Here is a 12297-nt window from a genome sequence, read left to right on the forward strand (position 1 = left end):
CCTTGATTTTGCCGGTCAAACGACTGCTCCGACATATCTGCCTCAGCATCGTATAGTCGAGATCACCAAAGCACGCCTGTATGCGGCTCGCTTATTCGGCTTGCTGTTCCATTGTATTTGAGAACCGTTCGAGACGATTCATGGTGTGCGTCCAGATCGCATAGCAAGCAACTTCGTAGCTACCAGGTCTCAAATCTCATCTGATATTCACAAACTTCAACTCTGGCAGGCTCTACAGTGTTGAGCATGGAGATATGAGAGTACATTCCACCTTGCTTGCTGATGGATACAAAAACCATGCAAGTACGGTACTCTGCCCAGTGCCACCTAAGTAGACGCTGCTGGAGGTCCGAGACGGTAGCTGCCGAAGTGTGATGTTACGGCTCGGATGGGAGCCTAAGGTCCGAATATGGACGGAAAGTCACCTATCGGGTCATATGGCATGCTTCGCTTTGTAAAACTGAGCGTCCGAGGGTTTTTCATATTATAAATGCAGACTGCGTGACCCATTGTCACGACCATGACGCAATCGTGACAGATTTACTTCCTGACCCACTGATGGTCGCCGTGAAAGGACATAGTGTCCTTTTTCCTGCCGTCCGGAAAAAGGACACCTGCTTTGCCCGCCGTGCGAACTACGAATGGTGTACGATGAACGAATTCTACACGCTTTTTCCCCAAGACGCCTCGAACGTCCTAGCCACATTCTTTACTGGCATGCAACATCGCGGTGACATTAGGCGCGCGTGGCTCGGCTGCGACAGCAGATCATTTTGATCGAGGATACGCATTGGCATAGTCAGGTGTTCACCTTGATCCGGTCTCCAAACACAGCGGCATGCGCAGAGCTGTAGCGCATCTTTCCAGATACTTCCTCCTCCGGAGAGAAAAACCTCGCGGTGGATGCTACTGAATGCTTCACCGAAACGCAGTCTGGTATCGTGACCCTGCAGTACAGTATGGGTGGTTCCATGACCACCAGTGACGGTCCTTGTTTCACGGTACGCTCCGGGAGATCAATTTCCCAACATTCTTTCGAGTATGAGCCGTCGTAGCCTGTCGTAGCATCAGGATCCACATGCAACACATTCCTCAGATAACTCACGGTCCTGGACGGAAGAACAGGAAGGAGCCTTTGCACTCTCAATCTCGCTTCGCGCATCAATGCCTTATCTAGCAGACGGGAAAATCTGATGAGGACGGCCGCTACTGAACGCTCTGTGGCAGCCTTTGTGCTCAGAGAGCGAAAGCAACATTCACAATACTGCTGTGGCCAGCCTTGTGATCGAAGTATGGTCGGAGCGCCTCAAGTCTCCAGGGTCACTGGTGATACGTTCTAGCTTCCAGAAAATCTCCGGCAAACGTACTGTCGACGGCCACATGCAACTCTAGCATCATGTGGGTGTCAGGCCTTGCTCTCAGCAACAGCGGTCTTGTTGTCGGCTTGCCTTCCTGATCGTCGGCCCCGAGTGTAAACTATATGCAGGCAGCCTTTCCTGCATGACATCAGCGGCATCCGTCATATTCAACGCCTTGGCAGAATCAGGTTGCCTCGATCGCTGTCTCGCGACAAGTGGGCTGCATGGCACAGCATGGCACCTGTGGTCTACTCACCATCGTTTCCAGGGCTATCAAAAAATTGGCAGTCTGCGCGTCCTGGGTAGGTCGGCCCCGATAATGAAGGGGCACGCACGAGGGCCAGCTGACGGTGTGGGTCGCGAGCCCGACTGGGACCTGAACGTGTGTCGCTGCAGACTTCCTTGCTCTGAGAGATGGCCAGGAAATGTATAAATAGAGGCGTTGGGATCTACCTTATCCCCATCCGAGGAGACCTTCAGGTTCGTCTGAAGCAACAGCTGCAGTTAACTCAACCATCATGAAGGCTTTCCTCGCGTCTGCTGCGCTCTCTGCTCTCACCGCCGCCTCGGCGCGTACCTTCACTGTGTACAATGGCTGCCCTTTCACTATCTGGTGAGTATCCTGCTGCTCCCATGCCTCGCAATATTGACTTACCTTGCCGGCAGGCCCGCCATGTTCACCGATTTGAACGTCGGGTCCGCGGTCCCCAACTTCCAGACCGGATGGGAAGCAGCTGCCTATACCCACGTCACTTTCACCGTCCCTGACAACTGGAAGGCCGGTCGTATCTGGGTGAGTCTCCTAGATGTTGATAATGGAGACGCTGAAACTGAGACGATGTCGCGCAGGCTCGCCGTAACTGCGACTTCAGCACCAACCCGGGCCCGAACTCCTGCCTTGACGGTGGATGCAACGGCGGTCTCCAGTGCGACCCTCACACCGGCACTGTAAGTTCATACTCAGTACTTATATCACCGAGTACCAGGTCGCTCACAACTGCGACAGGGTGTCCCTCCTGCCACTGTGGCGGAGTGGACTCTCGAGGGCGACGGCAACCGAGACTTCTACGATAGTAAGGTCTCGTCGTCTTGATAAGTGTCCCCACATACTCATAGTATTTTATAGTTTCCCTCGTTGATGGCTACAACCTTCCTGCACGGATCTCCAACAACAAGGGCTGCCCCGTCGCCGACTGCCCGGTCGATCTCGGACCTAACTGTAAGTCATCATGCTCATCCTTATTCAAACACATCGACTCACGTCATCTGTGACAGGCCCCGCCCCCCTGAAGGGTCCCTTCGACTCCTCCGGCTTCCCCGTCGGCTGCAAGTCCGCCTGCCAGGCCAACCTGGACGGCAACCAAGCGAACTCAGCGAACTGCTGCTCCGGCTCGCACAACACGCCCGCTACGTGCCCGGCCTCCGGCGTCCAGTACTACGACTACTTCAGTACGTACCTCCTCGTCCGCATAACTTGAGCGTCCTTGCTAATTGAGCGTGCAGAGAGCAACTGCCCCAACTCCTACGTCTATGCTTACGACGAGAGCAGCGGCACCGCCCTCTGGACTTGCGACTCCGGCCTCAAGGCCGACTACACCCTCACCTTCTGCCCATAAGGGAGCCGCAGCTTTCCTTCACCAGCGGTTAGGAGATGATGCTCGGAGTTGGGCGATGATAAACAGTTCCTCGGATATTTTCTTTGGTGTCTGTGTTACGAAGTAATGAGAAATAATTCCATGTACTGTTGTACTTCAGACCAATGATAGGGTTTTGTGTCGTATCAGACTTCACTGTCATTTGATGAGGAACTGTTCTTCAAAAGCGAGGTGAGACCCGGGAGAGCATCATTACAAACAGGGAGATTCCAGTAGGAGGATAAAATTCAATGCTCATAGACGGCCGACAGGATCGGTCGGAAGAGGATCTGCAGGCCCTACCTCCTTTACGATGTAGTAACTAAAGAACAAGACCTTGAAAGACAGCGCAAGCCCAGCATGAAGCAGGGCTACCAGGATGACTAAAAGGCGAGTCGCCTTTGCCTCCGCCTGTTCAGTTAATCGGATGTTATCACGGAATCAAAAACAAGTGATGAAGTATCAAAACGCACGGAGGCTAGGATGGGGTACACGTTGGCAACAAGGAAGTAGCCAGACAGTCCGAACGCGACCCCGACGAGGACCCAGCGGATTATTGGTACTGGAATGACGCATAGTATCTGGGCGGCTATGTTGGTTAGACGGACAGATGTTCAACCCACAGATACGGTTACTTACGGATACCGGTATCCAGACAAATTGACCATAGCCCCACACTGCGATCGCTTCCACAACGCTCCATTCCCCCACACCCAAGTACCGCAGTGCGAGCCACAGTAGTACTGGCAAAGCCAAACCATATGCGTATACTAACGTCACCGCGATGCTCAGCAGGCCGAAGTTGTAATCGACGGGCTCATTTGAGTCGGAGAGGTACGCTGAGATGGATGATGCGAGAGAGGAGGAGAGGAAGAGGGTGAATATGAGCGTGGTTAGTGTCCAGAAAGGACCATAGAGATCGGCGGCAGGGGTTAAGTGGGTTGAAAGGTATGATGAGGAGGTAGGCAGGAGTGTGGTGTAGCAACGCTTGATCACCTAATGAGACGTTCAGCACAATCACTCCAGACTAGTGTTCAAAGATACACGTACAGTTTGAGTGTCCACGTCGAAGAAAGGCTGGTAGTACTCTACTGTCCAGAAGCCCGCAGGCCCTCGAGACGTAGTCCGCGAGCCTCCGCCGTTTTGAGGTGCAGAAGCCGTTTGGTCACCGAGGAACGCTATTTCGCGTGCCTTGTGAGCAATGCAGAATGTGGAGCTTGACGCCTATAATATAACGAAGCGTACACTTGAATTGCAGTCCTTCTTGACCTTCTTCGAAGCGCTAACGACGACGGTGAGACGGTTGAGACACAGCATAATAAGTCGCAGGGTCGTACATCATCGGATTCTACTGAAACATATGCCATTATCGAAGGAGGCGACCGGGGTAAGGAAAGAGCAAGGTGAACGCTGCGCGTCGAGCAAGCTGGCACACTTAGCGCGTCTGCCAGCGCCACGTGACCCTTCCCAAAGATGGAAAATCCCGACGCTTTGCGATCGACCGCTTCTTTCCGTCCGTTGCTCCGAGTCTCCGTTGCCCACCTTTCGTCGCGTCCATCCCGGGCGACAACAGTAACCAAGATACCTGGTCTACTGGTCTGGAGTTACTCTTATTCTCCAAGCTTTATGAGAGCACAATCGTTCTTTATGAGTTTCGTGACACGGAGGGTTTAGGTTACAGCTGCCGCTGATCAAAGGACTTCTTGCATCGGCCTGTCTTTGTTCAACGCTTATTTATTACGATGGCATCCGGAAAGGAGGAGACGCCCTTTGAGCTGCAAAGCTTGCAGAGCTCGCCCAGGAAACGCGTCAGGACGCGCAGTGCTATGAACCGCTCCGTTGATGAAGCCACCGACGCGCCCTGGATTGCCATAGAGCCACCTTTGCGGCCCCCTTACTCTGCTGAGGACCATGGTGAGTACTATTCTATAACGTAATTATTGTATTGCTGAACCTTTGTGGCATCGTGCGCGAAGCCACTTCCCCCGACTTCACCACCTCTCCTATGAACCCCCCGTCCTTCGCTGATGCGCAATTCGATATCGTCCTAAGGAGGCAACGTACGCGACCTCGGGAGGGCGGTGGAATTAAACTTACCGCCATCCCTTCCCGATTCCTCAACCTCTCAAACCAATTCGAGTTCGCCGGCTGGGGAACCGTCTCCACGATCTTCCTTACTCGTGAAGAGCAGCTCAAAGGGGAGGAAACACTGCAGAAGGGACAAAGGGGCAAGGTCCTCGGGCAGTTCACTGCTAGCGCTTTGGCGGGCAATGATGTTCTCGGGAGCGTATTCTATACGTTACCTGCGATCGTCGCGGTATCGGGCGTATAGTAGGTCCCAAGTCCTACTGCTGCCGTGGCTGCTCAACCTGGTACTTTTGCGCAGCTCTCCAATATCATTATTCATCGCCGCGGTGATGCTCTTCCTCTGGCGACCTATTATGGAAGAACTTGGGTCCGCCCTTCCAATAAGCGGTGCACCGTACACTTATTTGTGAGGCTATCTACGCTGCATAGAATGGCATAACTGACATTGCAGCTCTTACTAGACTCAACGTGACGTCGAAGTCACTGGCTCTCGTCGGCGCGGCTATATTGCTGCTCGACTTCTCTTCTACTGCAATCGTGTCCGCCGCTACAGCGGCGTCATACCTAGCGGGGGAGGTCACGCTCCCGTTCCCGGCGTTCGTGGTGGCTATTTTGGTTTTGATAGTCTTTACTGCTGTCAGTCTGAGCGGGATGAAGGAGAGCGCGAGAGTTGCTTTCGCTGTCTTGTCCTTGCATGTGGGTTTCTGCTATAATACAGTGTATGTGCGCGGTTGAAGTGACGATCGTTGTGCTTTAGGTGGTTACAATGCTGGTCCTATGGACTGCCTCAGCTATTTCTTGGGGCCGCCACGGCTCGCAGTTGCTCAAGGACAACTGGGCGGCCGGGCAAGCGGGCTCTTCTGCGAGCATCGTTCACCAGATCTTCAACGGTATATGCATCGGGATGCTCGGATTAACTGGGTTCGAATGTGTGTATGCGCTTCCCTAACTTATCCTCAGCAGCAATCTTCAAACTCACCCCTCTCGCTAGGCACGCCCGCATATATCGCGAGCGTGAAGCTCGGTCGCTACCCGCTGGTCCTGCGAAACCTGCACCTATGTGCGATATTCCTGTCCTCGGTCACTATGGTGTTCCTGCTCGCCAATGTTCCTCTTGACATGATCAAGGGCGACGCGAATGTGCTGCGCGACCTTGCAGAGAAGGTAATTCCAATCCCCCATGTACGTGGCCGGGTATTCACGCTCGTTCATTGTGTAGGTGGCTGGGAAGTGGCTGAGGGTATGGACGGTAATCGACGCTATTGTGGTCTTATGCGGAGGAGTCCTCACCGGTATGAGGAAGACTGGCTGCTCCTATTGCGGCACTCACATCCCATATATTAGGGATATTAAGTGCTTGCGAACTTATTGAGCGCCTCGCACACGACCGCGTCCTCCCGAAGTCGTTCCTCAAAACGATGCCCGTAACGGGCTCGCCGTACGTTGCCGTCCTCGCTTTCGTCGCGTTCAGCGGCGCGCTATATGCCAGCGCCGGAGCTAGCCTGTCTATTGTATCGAAAATGTGAGCCATCCTATGATAACGGCGACTCGTCGTGTAGTGCTCATTAATGTATGTTAGGTTCTCGCTGGTCTGGCTGAGTACGATGACGCTCTTCCCGCTGGCAGTGCTGCTGTTGAAGTTCAATCGCGGGAGGCTGCCCAGGCAGCCGAAGACGGGGCTGACCGTCGTCTTCGTGACGCTGGCTATATGCGCCGCGGTGTTTGCTGGGAATGTCGCGATCGATCCGACGACGCTCGGGTGCGTCTTTTCCTTCTTCCTGTCCTATGGAGTGCGGCTGAAGCGAGCGTATGTAGGTACTTCGCGGCGTACCTGGTGGCGATTATCATCCTATTCTACGCGACGCAGAATAAAGGGCGGTTCGTGAGGTTGATGTACTGGGCGTACGACCAGAACGTCATCCTGCACACTTGGTCGTGGACGCGGGACTGGGCGGAGAGGCTGACGGAGGTGATGATGCGTATGCGGAGGCAGCCGGTGTGCGTGCTCTGTAAGACGGACGAGGTGCGGTTCTTGGATTGGATTCTCCGATGAATGCCAATGACACGCGCAACGCAGATCAACCATTTGTTCCAGATGGTGCTGTACGTGAGACAGAACGAGGAGACGAGTAATCTCAAGCTCGTGCATTTTTATGATGATGATGAGGGCATCCCGAGCGAGATGGAGGCAAATTGGAAGAGTGAGTTCAGCTCGTTTCGCTGGAAGTGTGACACGCAACTTACACTAAACTGTGTCCCAGTCCTCGACGAAGCGTTCCCGGAAATGACTGTGGACTTGGTACGTCTGGATTCAAATCGCACCGCTATATAGAATCCGACCGTATCTGATACTCCGCAGATCTTCGTGAAGGCGCCATTTAATCCCACAACGGTCGCCGCTCTCGCCCACCGCCTCGATATTCCGCGCTCTCTTATGTTTATGAGCTGCCCAGGCTCAGATTTTCCGCATTCTGTCGCGGACTTTGGTACCAGGATCATTTCGCTGTAATCGTATCAGTCTTTTCTACCATATCACGCATTTTCATGAGTTCACGAGCATCACGCATCTGCATGGTCCCATTAGATTAGTTATTCTATATGTCGTGTTGATAATGTACTACTTCGGTATAATTAGGCTTCGTCGTCGTCGCGGGATCCTATTGTAGTGTAGATAAAATGGCGAATTCTATCCCTTCCTGAGCGGATGCGTCTGCTGCAGCTAGTTCGACTAAGTCGACTGCGCCAATTGCAAGCCACAGTATATTCTTTGTGGCATGCCATCATCGCCCGTCGTGACAAGCGAAGAGCCCTTGGTCCGTGCGCATCTCCCGGAGTATATAAACCTCGCTCCATCCTCTCCTATTCCCTACCACTCTGGCCTTTTGGCTTAGATCAAGTGTAGTATCTGTTCTTAATAGTTTAACCACTATTATGAGGGCACCGCCCTCATTTTTGGTTATCTAATTTTTGCCGCCCTTGTTCCTCGAGCTCTGCTTGCAACTCGGGGGCGTGATGACCTTGCCACTGCACTACCGGCTTGTGTCGTCGGGGGATCTCCCATTTCTTTTTCCCAGTGACATGTGACATTCAGTTGACTGTGCTGTTGTTATTGGGAAATAGGATGTTGGAGGGACTGGGGTGGATTTGCCAGAGGACCCGGCCGGCTGACACAAAGTCCACGTAGCCCTATAGCCCATGGCCCATAGCGCATTTGTCATCGGGCTACATAGACTTCGTAACTTCTTAGCCTTGTCTAGGGTAGGACAGCAAGCTGGCTTGCTGGCCCCCTCGGGGCCTCTCGGGCGCTCGCAAGCGAGCCCTTTGATCGTCACAGAACATAAGCGAGAGTGGTGAATGTGGTGGGTATATATACTGATGCTCATTCCGACGCGCTGCACGTCGTTCGACCCCCTCGCGCATGTAGGTACAGTGTTAATATGTTACATAGTACCTATAGAATACATATAGTACTGGTCAATGAAAACATTTAACAATGAAACTGCAATCAGTAGCTCACGCCCACTTCAAAGTTAACAAGTTGTGTAGTACTAATAGTGTTGCCGCTGTCACGTATGTGCACGTTGAATCCAGAAAACTTCAGACGGTTGTAGACCCGTTAGGGTGCGCGATTAATACTCTGCTAAGTGCGAGACCTGTATGCCACATACGCGACAAGCTGCAGATTCCAGATTCCATCCTGTATCGTTTATCGAGTCCATTATCCTTCAATACATAAATAGATCTTGCAGTACAGTCAATTTGTATGGGTAAAAATAGTCTACAGCGCCCTACGTCGTCTATGAGGGCGTCGAATGCACCTCGCGCAACAGTATATATACACTGCGGGACCCTTCAGCCTTGTCACATAGCTCCGGGCCATAGACGTAACGGACTCCCATAGCCCGTCCACTTTTGTCTTCATAGCCCCGTGGCCCGGGGCTACGGACTCGTAGCCTCATAGCCCTATAGCCCTCCGAGGGCCATGGACCAGGGCTATAGGGCTAGGCTATAGGGCTAGGCTATAGGGCTACGTGGACTTTCTGTCAGTCGGCCGTGCATTCTCGGATTTGCGGTTACAGGCTTGATGTCATGTATTTTACTTGTGAAGGAGCTGAGTTGTTTATTTCTAGATGAATGTGCATTTACTCTGTTTGGATGTAGTTATTCCTAGGATAGCATGACAAATAACCAGGATTATTGTATTTGGTAACCCCCTGTCTAAAGAAGAACCTGAGTTGCACAACTTGCACTGGAAACCCCTGTGAAGTTTGGAAGGGTTTTTCCAGCCTGTGACTGACGTGACTTGCTGGCTTGGGATTTGTGAAAAAGCAGTGATTATGGATGGCCTGGGTGGTCATGGTGTGGCTGCCTGTGTGCACAAGATGTGTTGCTGCTAAGACAGTGGTGGGCGTGTGCAGGGTGTACACGATACAGGGTGTATTACGACCTGGCAGAGGGTTGACATTCCTGGCCTGGAGGGACAGTCCAAAAGAATGGGTGCTCAGACCCAGTGGAAATCGACAATTTTCTCATGTTTTTAAATATGTTTCTATATATAACAGGTAGAAAAACAGTTCTAAATACAGGGGAATGTAGTAAGTGGCACTTTAAATACATGGATTTGTATTCTAGCAAATTTTGCAGCTGTCAAAGCCGGCATGCCATAGGTTAGGTAATAGATCTAAATACATCGAAAATAGCTACAAAAGCAGGAGGATATACAGACATTGTGCGCCGCATATATGGGCTTCCCGGGTGCCAGAACGGGCAGTCATGTATTGTCATGCTTTTAAAGATATTCACTGACATCCTCATATATTGCCTCCTCACATCCCCCCCTTGATGTTTTTACACATATTACTATAATTTTCTATCTTTTCTATTGTGTTATTGTCTGTATTGTGAGCCACCCTCCCACCTCTGTACTGCCGGTCCCCCGATGATCACACCTGCCCTGTGTCGCCCCAGTTCCCCCTCGTATCCGGAGTCCCCTTCCCCCCTCCCTACCCGAATCCCGGGTGAGGACTGTCTCCCGTAACAGGTGGTGTAGTTGCAATGGGGACGTACCTACACACCCTTTCCACCGGTATTGCCTTCTGTGCCGAGATTGAAGTCAAATATTATAATTTCATAATACAACTAGCACTTACTCACTCTGTCCCTATGCCTTCGCTCATTGCTAGCCTCGAAAATCCAGCCTAAGGAAAAAAGCATGTCATCTTGGTGAATGCCTTAGAGCATGACATGGGGGGATACCTTATAGTTAAGAGGAAAACGCGCCGATGATTGTTATTGCGACGCGACGACATTATGAATTGCGAGAGAGCAGCAAGTGATGTCATACTGCGATCACTGCAGCTAAATATACACCAACGCGCTGGAGGCATGTCCGCGGCTGACACTCTAACAGCTCACGCAGGCGACACGCGAGGCATGCACTCACGTGACGTACTCGACAGCGTCGCATCTCCGTATGACGTGCACCTGATGCAGGTAGAGTAGGTCAAGGGTGTGTCATGCAAGTGTCATTGAGCCGTCTGTGGCCTCCAAAATATAGAAGCAAATACATGCAAATATATTTAAAGTATCTAAAAACACGAAAATATTGTCGATTTCCACTGGGGCTCAGACTCCAAACCCTGCTGAGGCAGCTGCACTGCACACGGCGGACAAGCGAGGTGTCCTATTTCGCTGTGGCTGAAAAACAGGACAGACCTGTCCTGTAACGTGTCCTTTTCACATTGAGCGGGAGTCTGACATCATTGACGCAAGTAGCTGGTGCCACCGTGCAACGACAAGTCTAAGCTTGACTTTGCCTTGGTAGGCCTTGGATCGCTAGCTAAGACACAGAAAATGCTGTGATGTGCTTCGCTGGATGAATATATTATATCGTAGCGGCATAAGGACTCCCGGGACAGGATACTGATGAGCAGATTCTTATGTACAGCACTGACAAATCACTGAGTATGGAATTCAGATATTCTCTGCCACAGATTACTTACAGTATATAGCCGTGGCACCTTTATATCTCAAGAACTGCGACGAATCGCGATGAGCCGTTATCTGGGAGGAGGGTGATTCGAACCGGCGCTCTCTTGCACGAGCGGTTACGTACGCGGCCCACGGTGGACCTAGTACTTTCACGGGTAGAGCAAGCATAGTGGTTCAGCTAACGTTTTGCCTCGACAAAATCCTCCTCCCACAACCGTGGGAGTCAGGGATAGAGAAATACGAGCTGTTTGTTGTCAATGGGAAGTGACATACTCGAGAAGCGCCGTCTGTCGCTAGCTGCGGGTCCTTCAACCCACCCCCACGAAGGTCACGTGACTCAAGCTCCGGCTCGTGCCGCCTGTCGAGAGTTCACAACGTATTTAGATATGTAATGCTAAGAGCTTTAATATATTGATTTTGACTGGCACTATCAGTTTAGTCCAAGTGGGCTGGGTGAAATAAATGATAAAATATGTGCAGAAGCAGATTCTCTGAGGGGGTCCAAGTTGAACTAAAGTGGTGTTGAATATTTATTCCTGTATCCGGTCAGTTTGGATGTGACTTTGACGTGATTTGAACGGGGTTTTTGACGTGACTTTGACCAGGATTTTGACGCAAACTTGACGGGTGCTGCCGGGTTTCGACGGTATCTTGTTATGAGTTTGTTTACGGGGTTTTGCCGTGATTTATGACTTATTATAGTTTTTTGTACACGTTATGAGGGGGGACATGCTGTCCCCCCTCAACCCCCCCTTGCCTGGGGGTTCCCCCCAGACCCCCTACGGGGGGCCATTGCATTTCCCCCCGGACCCCCCTTTGCTTCTTTTTTCCTGCTGCTGTTGATTATCAGCTTTCTGTGGTTATATTTTATGTTGTAAGTAATCTGAAAATGGAGATTTCCCACTTTTGGCAGGTAGTTTGATGTCTGATTTTATTCTGTGTCAGGCTCCCGGCATTTTTGACCCATGAGTTATGTCTAATGGTGTTTCCGTAGCCGGGGTGGCCAGCACGCGGCCACCCAAGGGTACGGCGTCTTCCACCACCCAAAGACAGCCAGGGTGGCAAAATGAACAAGTTTTGATTGAGTTATTTTCCCTTCATTTTAGCCATATTTATACACACAAACAATACTGGGGATATAAAATACTTTTTGCCCAGCAAGCGAATTGAACCGAGGCATCCTGGATTTATATGGACTGCGTTACCGACTACGCCAAACTGCACTA

General features: G+C 51.5%; 3 protein-coding genes across 3 annotated transcripts; 2 read left to right on the forward strand and 1 right to left on the reverse strand.

Moving 5' to 3' along the window:
- Positions 1 to 1820: 1820 nt before the first annotated feature.
- GLOTRDRAFT_81967 (thaumatin-like protein) lies at positions 1821 to 3141 on the forward strand. Its single transcript, XM_007872541.1, has 7 exons — positions 1821 to 1971; positions 2025 to 2151; positions 2208 to 2306; positions 2365 to 2431; positions 2485 to 2577; positions 2634 to 2807; positions 2862 to 3141. Exons 1-7 carry the CDS (start codon positions 1877 to 1879, stop codon positions 2972 to 2974), a joined length of 768 nt encoding a protein of 255 aa, XP_007870732.1. The 5' UTR covers positions 1821 to 1876; the 3' UTR covers positions 2975 to 3141.
- A 106-nt stretch (positions 3142 to 3247) lies between these two features.
- GLOTRDRAFT_141334 (Yip1-domain-containing protein) lies at positions 3248 to 4359 on the reverse strand (the record flags this gene model as incomplete). Its single annotated transcript, XM_007872542.1, has 6 exons — positions 3248 to 3403; positions 3466 to 3573; positions 3632 to 3988; positions 4043 to 4170; positions 4238 to 4274; positions 4330 to 4359. The coding sequence occupies 6 exons, from the start codon at positions 4357 to 4359 to the stop codon at positions 3248 to 3250; spliced, it is 816 nt and encodes a 271-aa protein (XP_007870733.1).
- Positions 4360 to 4968: 609 nt separating this feature from the next.
- GLOTRDRAFT_118220 (AAAP amino acid permease) lies at positions 4969 to 7589 on the forward strand (the record flags this gene model as incomplete). The annotated part of the gene is made up of 12 exons (XM_007872543.1): positions 4969 to 5323; positions 5379 to 5486; positions 5542 to 5776; positions 5838 to 6009; positions 6072 to 6244; positions 6300 to 6372; positions 6425 to 6602; positions 6660 to 6839; positions 6896 to 7103; positions 7158 to 7281; positions 7342 to 7379; positions 7440 to 7589. Exons 1-12 carry the CDS (start codon positions 4998 to 5000, stop codon positions 7587 to 7589), a joined length of 1965 nt encoding a protein of 654 aa, XP_007870734.1. The 5' UTR covers positions 4969 to 4997.
- Between the last annotated feature and the right edge of the window lie 4708 nt (positions 7590 to 12297).

The sequence above is a fragment of the Gloeophyllum trabeum genome (genome assembly GCF_000344685.1).
Source record: "Gloeophyllum trabeum ATCC 11539 unplaced genomic scaffold GLOTRscaffold_00018, whole genome shotgun sequence".
NCBI classification, from domain to species: domain Eukaryota; kingdom Fungi; phylum Basidiomycota; class Agaricomycetes; order Gloeophyllales; family Gloeophyllaceae; genus Gloeophyllum; species Gloeophyllum trabeum.

Bases quoted from the DNA above. Each gene is read 5' to 3' on its own strand.
- GLOTRDRAFT_81967 (XM_007872541.1), top strand. From the start codon at position 1,877: ATGAAGGCTTTCCTCGCGTCTGCTGCGCTCTCTGCTCTCACCGCCGCC. The intron at 1,972-2,024 runs GTGAGTATCCTG...CCTTGCCGGCAG, and splicing joins GGCTGCCCTTTCACTATCTG to GCCCGCCATGTTCACCGATT. The intron at 2,808-2,861 runs GTACGTACCTCC...TTGAGCGTGCAG, and splicing joins CCAGTACTACGACTACTTCA to AGAGCAACTGCCCCAACTCC.